This window comes from Notolepis coatsorum (assembly GCF_963971535.1).
Source record: "Notolepis coatsorum genome assembly, chromosome: 11".
NCBI lineage: Eukaryota > Metazoa > Chordata > Actinopteri > Aulopiformes > Paralepididae > Notolepis > Notolepis coatsorum.
Window position 1 is genome coordinate 87,353,560 of NC_140175.1, and position 13,646 is coordinate 87,367,205.

The 13,646-nt window shown below is 42.5% G+C and overlaps 1 protein-coding gene across 1 annotated transcript; it reads left to right on the forward strand.

Moving 5' to 3' along the window:
* Window positions 1–7,482: 7,482 nt before the first annotated feature.
* LOC311237179 (bone morphogenetic protein 5-like) lies at window positions 7,483–13,362 on the forward strand (the record flags this gene model as incomplete). The annotated part of the gene is made up of 5 exons (XM_084324988.1): window positions 7,483–7,632; window positions 9,100–9,257; window positions 10,922–11,008; window positions 11,630–11,751; window positions 13,216–13,362. The coding sequence occupies exons 1-5, from the start codon at window positions 7,505–7,507 to the stop codon at window positions 13,360–13,362; spliced, it is 642 nt and encodes a 213-aa protein (XP_084181114.1). The 5' UTR covers window positions 7,483–7,504.
* Window positions 13,363–13,646: the final 284 nt, after the last annotated feature.

The following is a 13,646-nucleotide window of genomic DNA, read 5'->3' on the forward strand; positions in this document are numbered from 1 at the left end:
GAGGTGATTGCAAACTCCCAACAGGTGCGTGAAGGTAGAGGATCAAGGATGTCCAAGGGTGGGGGCTGGTGAAGAGTAGAGGAGAGTAAATCATCGCAAGGGTGGGGGCTGTTGGGGAGAGTAGACAGGGAAAACAAGGTCCAGGGAACAGGCGAATCCTCACAAATACATGTCTCCATTAACATATACTGTATATATATATTTTTTATAGTGAACCAATGAGGTCCACAGGCTACTACAATCCATGTCTGTAATAATAATAATAATAATAATAAAACAAGAATACAAAATGTATTTCTTTTATAAAAAATCTTTTATATAAAATAATAGTAAAGAAATAATTTTTTTAAATCATTTCTCCACCAATATTAGGGGGGCTGAGATTAAAAAGGGTCTAGAACTGCCACTGCTGCCCCCTCACCATAGACTATAGTGGGCACAGACGCCATTCACCCAAATGAGAGATGTAGAGGTTTTGGCTGAATTATTTTCTGAATAATAGAAATCAAGGTAAATATTGGACCGTATTTTACAAGTTGAAGGTGCTCTGAACATTTCAAAACTAAACTTACATTTATTTGTACCTGTATATCCAGCGCAAAGCAAGTTTGTTTGAGACATATCCAGCAATCTCACAGTGTTAGCAATAGTGCCTGTGTAAAAGTCCCATCCATTTAGGAGACAGGAAATGTTTGTTATAATCCCATTGGCAGATTTTTACGTGTTATCTTCTGGTACCTCTACCTCTAATGCAAGCCAAATCAGCGATGCAATTAGGGTCTGACATTGTGATATTAAATCCCTCCATGCCCCCCAATACCTATCTGACCTCCTCCACCCTTACACCTCTCCCAGAGGCTGCGATCCTCAGACACGGAACTGCTCTCCATCCCCCACACCCGCCTATGAACCTTTGGGGACAGAGCCTTCAGCGTGGCAGCCCCCACCCTCTGGAACTCTCTCCCGGCTGAGATCCGCTCCGTCACGTCCTTGGGCTCCTTCAAGACAGCCCTGAAAACCCACCTGTTCAGGAAGGCCTCTAGTCCTCTCCCTGTCATTTATTGTTATTATTATCTATTTAGTTTATTCCTTATGTTTTTTGTTGCCTCTAAAGTGTCCTCTGGTTTTTTGAAAGGCACTATATAAATCCAAGTTGTTATTATTATTATTTACACCTAACTTGATACGTGATTGCTCCATCATAGGGAGGAGTATCAAACAACCCCCCCCCCCCCCCCCGATCTGCCAGATGGAAGCACTGACCTGTACACCTGTCTGATCGAGACTGAACACACATCCAGCCATCTACAACTTTGCCATTACATATTTGCATACATTAGATGATAATGGCTACCGTACCCGGGTTTGAGGCACATAGGAACCATAGGAATCGGGGGTTCCTTGTTGCCAACCTGGTCGCTTATAACCAATTACATGCTTTTCCTTTATATATGAATGAATGTTTGTGTTTGGTTGTGTAACGAATGTTAAAGTACAGCTAGTAGAGTATAGTGTTTGAGATAATACCCCCCCCCCCCTAAATGAAAGGGTCTTTGTGATCCAGCGTGGACTCCCTAGTCTCCCCTCCCGAGCCTGTGGAGGGGGAATGAACTTTGGTCATTAATTGCTTGTTATTAACAGTTTCAGGATGCTTACGCACATGTGTGTGTGTGTTTGTGCGTGCGTATGTGTATTGCGTGTGTGTGTGCGATATATAAATCTGTGTGTGCATTATACATACATACATATACATACATTATAGTCAGTGCCGGTTTTGGTGGTTAAGAATCAGACACACTTCAGACAGTCAGACATTCCTAGTTCTCGAGTTATGTGTCCGGGGGGGGGGGGGGGGGGGGTCTGTGGCTGAAAGTGCTCCTCCTCTTGGCTAGCTCCTCATAGAGTGGGTGGGAGGGATTCTCTACGATAGCGGCCAGCTTCCCTCTCGTCCTCCTCTCTGTCACCTTCTCTTTGATCAGCTCGACTCCCATCATGGAGCTAGCCCTGTTTCAACTTGTTCAGTTTGTTGGTGTCCCTTGAGCTGAATCTTTTCAGCGTCAGATACAGTATACAGTATAGGCCTATATCATTTGATTTGTCATAACTGTTTCATTGCACCCTCTCAGAGCACAGCTAGTCGTTGTTGGATATATATCCATAGAACTATAGAAGAGGGGTATAGTGGGCGGACAACTTTCCAACCCGACGGTAGCACATGAAGAGCCGACCAAGTGTGGTAAATGTGTAACACAAGTACGTCTATGCAGGGCTGGGCGATGTGGTATAAAAGTGATATCACAATGTAAATCACAGTGTGATCTTTCTGATGCATTTTTGTAATACAACTGTCATGGAGGGGAAAGGGTATACGATGAAACAATTATCCCCCCCCCCCCCCCCTCCCAATCCTACATCTATGCCGGGCAGTTCTATGTGCTGCAGGCATTCAGTTCAAATAATAACCCACACTGAGCCTCAGGTCGAAATCGCCATGTCATCTCATGTGATATATCACTTGCTTTGTGAAATAACATAGCAGTACCTAGCACTTTGAGATTTTCACAAATATAAAGTGCGGTACAAATAGAATTTATTATTATTATTATTATTATTATTAGTACCTCTGAAATGAACTCTTACAAGTGGTAGCGTTCGTTTTCAGAGCTGAAATAGCAGATGTTTTGTTTGGTCAGGGCAAAGGTCAACATGTAGCAGGCCTCTCTGTTATGGTTTGATATTTACCAGGCCTCTGTTATGGTTTGATATTTACCAGGCCTCTCTGTTATGGTTTGATATTTACCAGGCCTCTCTGTTATTGGAGACACCTCATAGGTTCACTTCAGGCCACAGTGAAATGTTTACTTTGTGGTGACCTAGTTTAGGCCTGAGTGATGCTAGAGCACCCCAGGACGTGGAGGAATCAGCCCCTGCTCTCTCTGACTCATGTTAGCTTGCAGCGCTGTGGAAGCTGCCTCACTGACTGATGTAATCCTCGCCTGGCTTCCTCTGTGTTACTGTGGATGCAGTTATTCCACATTACTCTGCTGCCCTCCAGACCCCCTGTCCTTGAACGACAGGTGCGGAGCGATAATATTTTTTCTCTGGTTATCACCGGAAGATTGGGTATTTTTTTTAATGCCAGGCCAAGAGTGGGGAGTTGTAAACGAGAGCAGACAATTTCCCTTCAGCCAGAACTGTCTGGACAGCTTGTGTCTCCCAAGTGTTTTTATCACATGGTGTTCCTATCACCTCACACCTCGATTATGATTATTAGGGCTACGATTCCATTGCGAAATGATTCTTGATGAATCGCAATCCAATTTAATACGTCTCGTGATTACACATTTTGATTTTGATTACAAACATCACAAAACAAACTAGTCAGACTACTGCTTGACCTTACTCCTAGAACCCACCTCACCCCTGCCCACTTTGACAACCTAGGATGGCTTAGAGTAGACGACAGAGTACAGCAACTTGCAATGGGCCTGGTCTGCAAGATACACTACACGACTAAGGTACCCATGTACATGTCAAAATACTTCCCAAAGGTCAGTGAATACCACGACCACAACACCAGAGGGAGCTCCACAAATCATGTTAAACCCAGATTCGGCTCAAACAAGGGACTAAACACGTTTAGCAATTATGCCACATCAATGTGGAACGCCCTACCCACAGCTGTAAAGGAATGTGAATCACTACCCACATTCAAAACCACTCTCAAAGAGCACCTTCGGGAGACTGCAATTCGAAACTGGCCCCTGTAAATGTCCTAACCCAACCCCCTCCAATGTACAGTAAATGTCCTAACCCAATTATACACGAGACCCTCTTCTTGGGACCAAGTAAGGTTTTCGTCGATAATCCAATGTACAGTACAGAAATGTGTGCATTAATGCAGAATCGCAAACAGAAGAAGAGCAATTTTCAATTATTTCTCTCACCACTATATAGCTTGTTACTGCCAACATCCTGTCTTCCTACGATGGATTGCTAAAAAGCCAAAGCTCAATAGAATATCTTCGCTATCCGTTTTTGCCTTGATGTCTCATACCCTCTCTGATTTTAGGGTAAAGCAGGTATTTCTAAAAGTAAAAAAGGTATGGGCTTCCTTGGATGGAAGATGCTCAATATTTGCACATGAGAGGAACATGGTTGTATTCACATTCACATGTTGTTATTGTTGTCGTCGATACAGTTGTTTGATTTAACACTTACACACTGCCTTGGTGTTCACATTTTATCCTCCAGAATTGAGACTATAGCCTTTTACAGATTGTGCAGCACTTGCTCTGATTTAGAGAAAAAGGATATAAAGAATTGCAGTAACTACAAAATCACTGGATAGTCAAAGAACTTAAATTTTTTTTACTGCTTGCATAGTTTCTGCGGTTAGCTTCTGCAGGGCAGTATAGTATGAGGTAGGTAGTTGTGATAATTATGATTACTATGATTACAAATGGGGCTAGGGTTCCAAAAACTATAACTACTGTATCTCTTTAAGCCAAGGTAAGGGTAAGGGTCTCTTTAAGGTAAGGGTAAGGGTCTCTTTAAGGTAAGGGTTAGGATATCTTTAAGGTAAGGATTAGGGTCTCTTTAAGGTAAGGATTAGGGTCTCTTTAAGGCAGTGTTTCTCAAAGTGGGGGGCGCGCCCCCCAGGGGGGGCGCAGAGGCATGACAGGGGGGGCCTTGAGATTTATTTAAAAAAAAATAAAAAATTATTCCAGAAAATTATCACTAAAGTGCTATCTGTTGCAGCTGCACTGTTCTCCATGAAAATACCATTTCTCAAAATCTGAAAATCATTATTTAATAAAACACAGAAAAGGATCACCAAGTTACTCTGGATAAAAAAAAACTTTACAGACAACATTGAGACAAAGCTTCCTGACACATCTCCATCCAAACTCTTGGAAGAACTCTTTGAAATCTCATCTGATACCACCTAGAGCTAGTTTCAGAGTGTGGTGCTGAGTACCAAGTATCTCATGATGCTGCAGTTAATGTGTTGATACCATTCAGCACCACATACAGTATCTGTGTGAGGCTGGCTTTTCATCCATGACAGCTCTGAAAACAAAATATAGGGCCAAGTTGAAAGGTCACGATATTGGTGTTATTTCAATAAATGTAAACATGGCCAATATTTTGGTCCGCCAAAGGGGGGCCTGACAGAAAAAGTTTGAGAAGCACTGCTTTAAGGTAAGGGTTAGGGTCTCTTTAAGGTAAGGGTCTCTTTAAGGTAAGGATATGGGTCTCTTTAAGGTGAGGGTCTCTTTAAGGTAAGAGTATGGGTATCTTTAAGGTAAGGGTAAGGATCTCTTTAAGGTAAGGATATGGGTCTCTTTAAGGTAAGGGTATCTTTAAGGTAAGGATATGGGTCTCTTTAAGGTAAGGGTCTCTTTAAGGTAAGGGTATGGGTATCTTTAAGGTAAGGGTAAGGATCTCTTTAAGGTAAGGATATGGGTCTCTTTAAGGTAAGGGTATCTTTAAGGTAAGGGTTAGGCATAGGGGTATGGGTCTCGGTAAGGATCTCTTTAAGGTAAGTGTATGGGTATCTTTAAGGTAAGGGTAAGGATCTCTTTAAGGTAAGGGTCTCTTTAAGGTAAGGGTTAGGCATAGGGGTCTGGGTCTCGGTAAGGATCTCTTTAAGGTAAGGGTATGGGTATCTTTAAGGTAAGGGTAAGGATCTCTTTAAGGCAGGGGTGTCAAACTCATTTTCACAGAGGGCCACATCAGCATTATGGTTGCCCTCAAAGGGCCAAAGACCGTATAAATGTTAATGTAATGTAAAATAAATGTAGCTACTCATTTACATATTGTTAAACATGTTGTTTCTGTATTTATTACTTATTCAAGTTATACATATTGCATATTCATTTGCATAGATGTAAAAATATATGTTAGCTTATGTTATTTTAACAAATAATTTTAGTTTATCAGAACCCCATATTACTCCATCAATCAATGATCAAACCATTCAAGTAAATAACAAAGAAGAATATCATCAAATACAAGCTATGACATTAAGTTTGTTCAAAACCTTTTTGTCACAGTCAAGAGGGGCAGAACTAACAACTGTGAGCTGCAAATAACGCGTGGGACAGATGTAGCAGATGTTACAAAAACAAATGGCTGCACACAACCTTGCAGAGGCCATACATCCAACTAATGGAAGATAGTTTAATTAACTTTAATTAACAGATTGCAGAATGGGTACAGTACAGTACAGCTCAATACACACAATTGTTAAGGGGATGCAGACCAGAGAAAGACTTTCGACTTGTTTACATCAGGGTCCCCCATTTTCTATTCGTAATGAAATTGCTATTATGTGTCTGCATGAACACACAACTGTAACTGTACTCAAAAATAACAAAATAAGGGTTGTCTCAGTTCACAACTATATTGGTCAAGTTTTGGGTGGGACTTGTTTGCGTCCCTACTCCCTACAGCTTCTTATTCAATTGAGCGAGATGCTCGGTTATGTCACACAGCCAGCTTGCATCTGACAGTTCAGACCATATTTCTTCAACCCTTTGTTACCTATTCCGCCTGGATCTTTTTTGTATTTTGGGCTGTAAAATTGTCAAAGAATGTTTGAGGAGTAAGTGCTTTTGGCTTTTTTCCTTTGTTACTTCATCAATACCTCAGATGTTCAACACACATGTATGTGTAAGAATGTGTAATAACTAAGGCTGTCAAAGCTTTATTAACGCATTAACCCACAATTATTTTAACGCCGCTATTTTTTAACCCAAGATTAATGTTAAAAAAAAGAAAATAATTTTTTTTTTTTTTTTTTTTTTTTTTTTACCAGGGCTCTTGGGGGGCCACATCAAATGACGTGGCGGGCCGCATTTGGCCCGCGGGCCGTGAGTTTGACACCTATGCTTTAAGGTAAGGATATGGGTCTCTTTAAGGTAAGGGTCTCTTTAAGGTAAGGGTTAGGCATAGGGGTCTGGCATTACTGAGTGGCCAGACTCACCAATCACAGTGTGGGAGGTGGAGAACAGACCTTCTACAATCTGGTCACACACACAGGTGCAAGAGTATTTGGCATCTCTCTCCCAGCGTTCCTCTCTCTCTCTCTCTCTCTCTCTCTCTCTCTCTCTCTCTCTCTCTCTCTCTCTCTCTCTCTCTCTCTCTCCCCCCCCCTCTCTCTCTCTCCCCCCCTCTCTCTCTCTCATCATCTTGCTTGACCTCCTTCAACTATTTCACACACGCTAGCAGACAACAATGTTAAATATCTCAAGGACAACCTGGGGTTTGAGGAGATTAAACAGGGCGTTCCCAGGCCGTTCCCAGGCCGTTCCCAGGCCACTACAACAAAATACACTGGATCACACGTTGTCTTGTCAGTCCACCGGTATCTCTGTCTCCTCCGCCAAACCACACCAACCAGAAAGGCAGAACCAACTACACACACTGGAAGGACAGAACCAACTACACCAACTAGAACGAATGAACCAAAACAGTAGTACGCTCGTGGTTTTCCAACATGTTCGTTACCACCTTTGTCCTGACGGTCCTCCTGAGCTGTTCGTTGGGGACGGCGTTCGTCCTGCATTCGACTGATGAGAGAGAATCCGTCACATCCCCCGGCTCTCCTGGTCCCAGGAACAGCAGGTTAGTTGTCACATCCTAACCCCAGCCAAAGGGCCAAAGGGCTCCGTGGTCAAAGAGCAGGTTACCACTGGACTTTCAACCTCAGAGTTTTGCCACATGCAACTTGCATAGGGTTAACCCGGAGTAATCTTTCCTCGTCTATGAAAACTGTTGAATTTTAGCAGGTGATCTAGAAGGAATTCTGTGATATCCAGTCTGGCTGCAGGGGTCATCCAGTTTAAAAAAAAAAACAGCCAAAGGCTAGCAGTATAATCGTGCATGTTATAAATATTATGATATCGTGTAACCCGTCACAAGGTTCAGGTTGATGTATGCTTGCTGTGGCCAAAAGCGCGCTCCTAGATATTAGGTCCTGGCAGTGATACAAGCTCACGATGACCTGCAGTATTATAAGAGTAATGGCCATCACTACCGTAACATGCTGTTCCACTCACAGCACCATCAATCATTCCTCAAGACTAGACTTCTCCAAGCTGGCCACATGGGAAAAAGCCATGGGTCTGTTAAACGGCTCCACAGTTCATTGAAGAGGGTTGAGAGAGATGTCAATTAATCCATTAGTCTGTTCATTTTACCCTCACAGCTGGTATTGATGCACAACTGTGGTTATTGAACAATTTGCATATCTCTTCATTATCATGTGCACACAGCGATGGTCTCTCTTGACTGCGTGATAGTGTGACGCAACAATCTATACGCACCTGCATCGCTGGATTCTAAGTCTCGGTAAACGTCCGGTATGCAGAATGCGTCCACACGCCATAGATAAATGTCCTGTGTTCTTTCGCTGTTGACAAGTGTTGACAGATAAGGATGTAAGTAAATCGTGAATCATTCTTTGGTCAGTTTAGGGAAATGGAAGAATCTAATGAAGACATTTTACTTTGAACTTTGAACTAAAAAAGTGTTGTTTTTCCAGTATTTCTTCCCCATCTAAACCCAATCCACCTTTGGTTTTAAGACCAGTGTCCCGAATGTGTGTTTGATTTAGCTGGATCAGATTCAATGGAGATTGGCAGAAAAGGCAAGCTGGACGCTTAATAACCTACAGGTCTGTGGTTGTTCATTGTGAGGTGATTCTGGCCAACAATGACACACAGCGTCGAGTGAGAAAACTAATATCAACATAGCGCTGCTGTCGGGACAAAACCTCATAACTCCAAAAACCCAACTTTTCAGCAGATGAAAAAAACTAACACAGATTTGAGGGTGAATAGAGTTAGGAGGTTTAGACAGATGATCGGTTTAATGCTTTCCCATTGTTTAAACTTTGTAAAACCCACACACACATATGGAGGATGATCTACGGAGTTGATTTACATAATAAAAAAAAAATAAAAAAAATGGAGTTATGAGGTTTTGTCCCGACAGCAGCGATAGGCAATTATCTATCATGTAATACTCTCCGTTATGAGGTAGTAATGCTCGGTACGCTCTGACCCTGTGGTTGACGCCGTGTGTTTGCAGATGCCAGGGGGAGCTGTTGCAGGCCGTCCGGAAGGCTCTTCTCGGGGCTCTCAACCTGCAGACTGAACCCCAGCTGCCCTCTGGTGGTCTGACCACCATCAGAGAGCAATGGAAGAGCACCTTCAACGCCATCACCTCCAGGACCCAGGACAGTGCAGGTGTGTCAGCTTAATATACACTAACACATATGCACACACACACACAGTAAATAAAATGTAATTACATTTTTTTTTTTAAAGGGCTGAAATTACCAGTCTGGTTTATTTTATCGGGTTTGTTTTATCTGATTGCTATAAGGCTTCAAGACATCCATGGAACAAATCATTCCATCTTCTAGTAAAGGATAGCTGTTTTATTTATCTCGGTTGATTCTGGTCAAATCTGGACAGTCATAGAAAATTCTATGATTCTATAACCATATGTCAACTAAGAGCATCTAGCAGATGGTATTGGCACTCGCTCACACACACGCACGCACGCACGCACACACGCACGCACGCACGCACGCACGCACGCACGCACACACACGCACACTCACACTCACACTCACCTTACTTCAAAGACAAGTACATCAGCTCTCCCCATGAGAACCATAACATCCACACACAGCCATAACATGGTGTAAAGTTCAACCTGGCCGTCTTTCTTCCTCTCTCTGACTGTTCTCATTCTATCCCTTCTAAAATTGTTGTGTTCCCTTATCCATCAGAGAGAGAGAGAGAGAGAGAGAGAGAGAGAGAGAGAGAGAGAGAGAGAGGGAGAGAGAGAGAGAGAGAGAGAGAGAGAGAGAGAGAGAGAGACCAACCAGAAACAAGTTTTTTGATAAGTCCCGGTTAATAATAAATGTACTTTACTATATTCACAATAATACACCAGTTGTGGTTATTTCTCTTAAAGCAAGTGGTGTTATTTCAGTTAAATGTGGCTTAAAGGTTCACATAAATGCTGTGAAGACGTGTATAACCTGTGAAAGTAATTAGGAATTAAATTAGTTAAAAGGTGAGATGGGAATCTGTTTTATGGAGCTGGTCAGAAATGCTTAAAGGAACACGCCAACTTTTTGGGAAATTAGCTTATTTGCCATCTACCCTGGAGTTAGACAAGCAGATACATACCCTTTTCTTCTCTGTGCATGCATTAGGCTTAGGGAACAGCCGCACCGTTAGCCTAGCTTAGCGTCATTCACTGGAAGTAGGTGTGCCAGTGTAGCCTAGTTCCCATCAGTCACCCCCAATACACTCCAAAACTTTCCTGTAAACATTGTTGTGACCTGTGTATTTACCACGTGGAGAAATAAAAACAAATAATTAGACATTTTCGTTTTCTAAGCAGATATATACTCTGAACTCTTTTTTGCCTAACCACTGTTGTTTGTTTTTTTAAACTAGGCTTTTGAGGTGATGAAATCACTGCGCCCAGGCAGCAGTGGTTTGGCAAAAAAAAATTCTGAGTATATATCTGCTTAGAAAACGAAAATGTCTAATTATTTTAATTTTATTTCTCCACGTGGTAAATACACAGGTCACAAGAGGTTTACAGGAATGTTTTGGAGTTGTATTTTGTGACTGTTGGGAGGCTAACGGGGCGGCTGTTCCCTAAGCCTAATGAGAAGAAAAGGGTATGTATCTGCTTGTCTAACTCCAGGGTAGATGGCAAATAAGCGAATTTCCCAAAAAGTTGGCGTGTTCCTTTAAAGCATCATAAATGGACTCTGGAGTTACCACTAGTTACAAGTAAATTGATAGAACATTGCAACTTGACTTGGCTTGAAAATAGACCCTTTTTGTTTTTGTGCTGAATGTTTTGTGTCCTGCCCTCCCAGTTCCTGATGTCCGTTCTGGGACAACTGCTGGTAACAGCAATACTGGCCCCAGGTGCTGTCAGATGGCCACTCGGATCCTCTTGAAAGGTACACCTCTCTCTCTCTCTCTCTCTCTCTCTCTCTCTCTCTCTCTCTCTCTCTCTCTCTCTCTCTCTCTCTCTCTCTCTCTCTCTCTCTCTCGCTCTCGCTCTCTCTCTCTCTCTCTCTCTCTCTCTCTCTCGCTCTCTCTCTCTCTCTCTCTCTCTCTCTCTCTCTCTCTCTCTCTCTCTCTCTCTCTCTCTCTGTGTGTGTTAGGAGGGGGGGGGACTAGATTAAACTGTAAATAACACTGGTACATTATGGAACACATTTGTTGACTAACTGGCTATAAGTCATGAAGGGTTTGAGGTATATTGATGTTAACAGATGATAAAACACAAAATAGAGCTCTGGATTGAGAATAAACATAGTATTACATTATCAGTCATAATTATTACATCAGTTTGAGAATGTAATAAATGCAAGTGTGCTCGTGTGTGTGTGTGTGTGTGTGTGTGTGTGTGTGTGTGTGTGTGTGTGTGTGTGTGTGTGTGTGTGTGTGTGTGTGTGTGTGTGTGTGTGTGTGTGTGTGTGTGTGTGTGTGTGTGTGTGTGTGTGTGTGTGTGTGTGTATCTGGATATCTGTTCTTCTTATTACATAGTAATCCATGTTATATCCTTTATTTGACAGATCTTGGTTGGGACAACTGGGTTATCTATCCTGAGAACTTCACCTATGTCCAGTGTGCAGCATGTGACTTGACCTCGCGCTGCCTGCCAGACGCGCCCAATGCCCAGGACACCGACGCACAGGTAGGATAAACAAACGTGATCCCGACCCACTTGAAAATGGTAGAAACGGTGGCTGCACACGTGCATAGAAATTGGCAGCACAAATGGATTCTGGTCAATGTTAAAGATACAGTACAATGAAAATCATGTTGCATTTCTTAACAGAAGAACATTATGTACGTTGATGTACATACAGTATGTTGATGTAAAATTAACCAAAATGTTAGAACTTTTGTTGTTATGACTAAAGAAAGACCTTAAATTTAATTTAACCTTTATTTGCCCAGGCAAGCAAGTAAGAATAAATTCTTATATACAAAAGCAGCCTGACCAAAAAGCAGAGGCCTTTTGAGGGAAGGGGGTGGGAGGCTGTAACAAAAACATGGTTATGTATATGCATACAAGTAAAATTACAATACATAAGGGAGAGAGAAGGAAAGAGAGAGGGAAAAAGAGAAAGGGAGAGTGAGAACCAGAGGGAGAGAGAGAGAAGAAAGGGGGAGATGGAGGGAGGTCGGTGAGGGGGCTTAGGGGGAGGAGATAAGAGTCTGAGGGCTATGCGTGCGATTGGGAGGCAGTCAGCAGGTGCAGTGTGTTATGATCTGTTGCAGATTTTGTTTAAAAGTAGTGAGCGATGTGGGGGCAGTGAGTTTAAGGGTGTTTTGTAAGGTGTTCCAGTCAGATGCAGCAGCAAATCGGAAGGCGTGCTGGCTTTGGGGATGGTGAGTTTGATGAAGTTGCTCGACCTTAGGTTGTAATCAGAAGTGGAGATGTGCAGAAGGGAGGAGAGGTAGAGAGGTGTTTTACCTGTATGGTTTTATAGATGACTTGAAGTTCAAGCCAGTGAAGAAGCCACCAGGTAATCACCTGGATATCAACAAAATCAAGCCATTGCATATATCCAATCTGCTTCCTCTCATATATTGCATAATACACACAGGTTACTCTGATTGGTCAATCAGTCACATCTAGCTGCTCTAATGGGCCCATCAGTCAATCCCCAAACGTTATCTCAGGCACCATTTGGTGTATAGTCTCTAGTGAACAGAAGGACAAAAGATTATACTCATAACAGTCCACAATAAGCAATGTATGACTGAACATTGTACTGTATCTTTAAGACATTCACTCCACTGAGAGCCCAGCTTTACTGGCAGAAGAGATATCTTTGCTTTGTCTATGAGTCACTGGAAATAGGATGTTCCAGCTCTGTTCCAGAAACAGAGTTTCTTAGAAAGCAAGGTATTAGGGTAAACTATACAAGAAACCCAATGCCCTCTCAATAGGTTGACTTAGGCTATATTAATTGAATTTAATAAATCAAGCTCATTTACATTCATTAATGTGGATGTATACAAATGAATACATGTTGGACACAATATTTCCATTTGATATATTTACATTTGCTAACAAAAAAACATTAGTCGTCTAATGAATCTAATGAAATGGTGCCAATCTAAACTGGTTTTCTTTAAACGGATCCAGATGCCATGCTGCCAGTCCACCTCCCAGGCCATGCTGCCGTTTGTATACATGGATGACCTCAGCGCCGTGGTCATCTCCTCCGTGCAGCTGACTCGCACATGTGGCTGTGTGCTAGGTGACGTCTCGCTGCCCGACGGAGACGTCTAGGACGTCAGCCCCCACCGTTTCCTGCATCGCCTCACCCTCTCACAGAGAGCGCCCCCTACCTCACTGGCTAATTAGACACATCAAGTAAGCATGGAGAAGTAGTTGGCATGGCGTGCAGCAATGTTGTAACTGTAGCTCATTGCCTCAACATTCCTGTATTGTTTGCGACTCTCACTTGTATTCCTCCAGAGAAATAAGCATGATGTGGGACCGGTTTTGAGATGATCTAACTGGGAATTCGATTTTTTTATTGATAGATAAGAAACTCAGCAAATTTGACAATC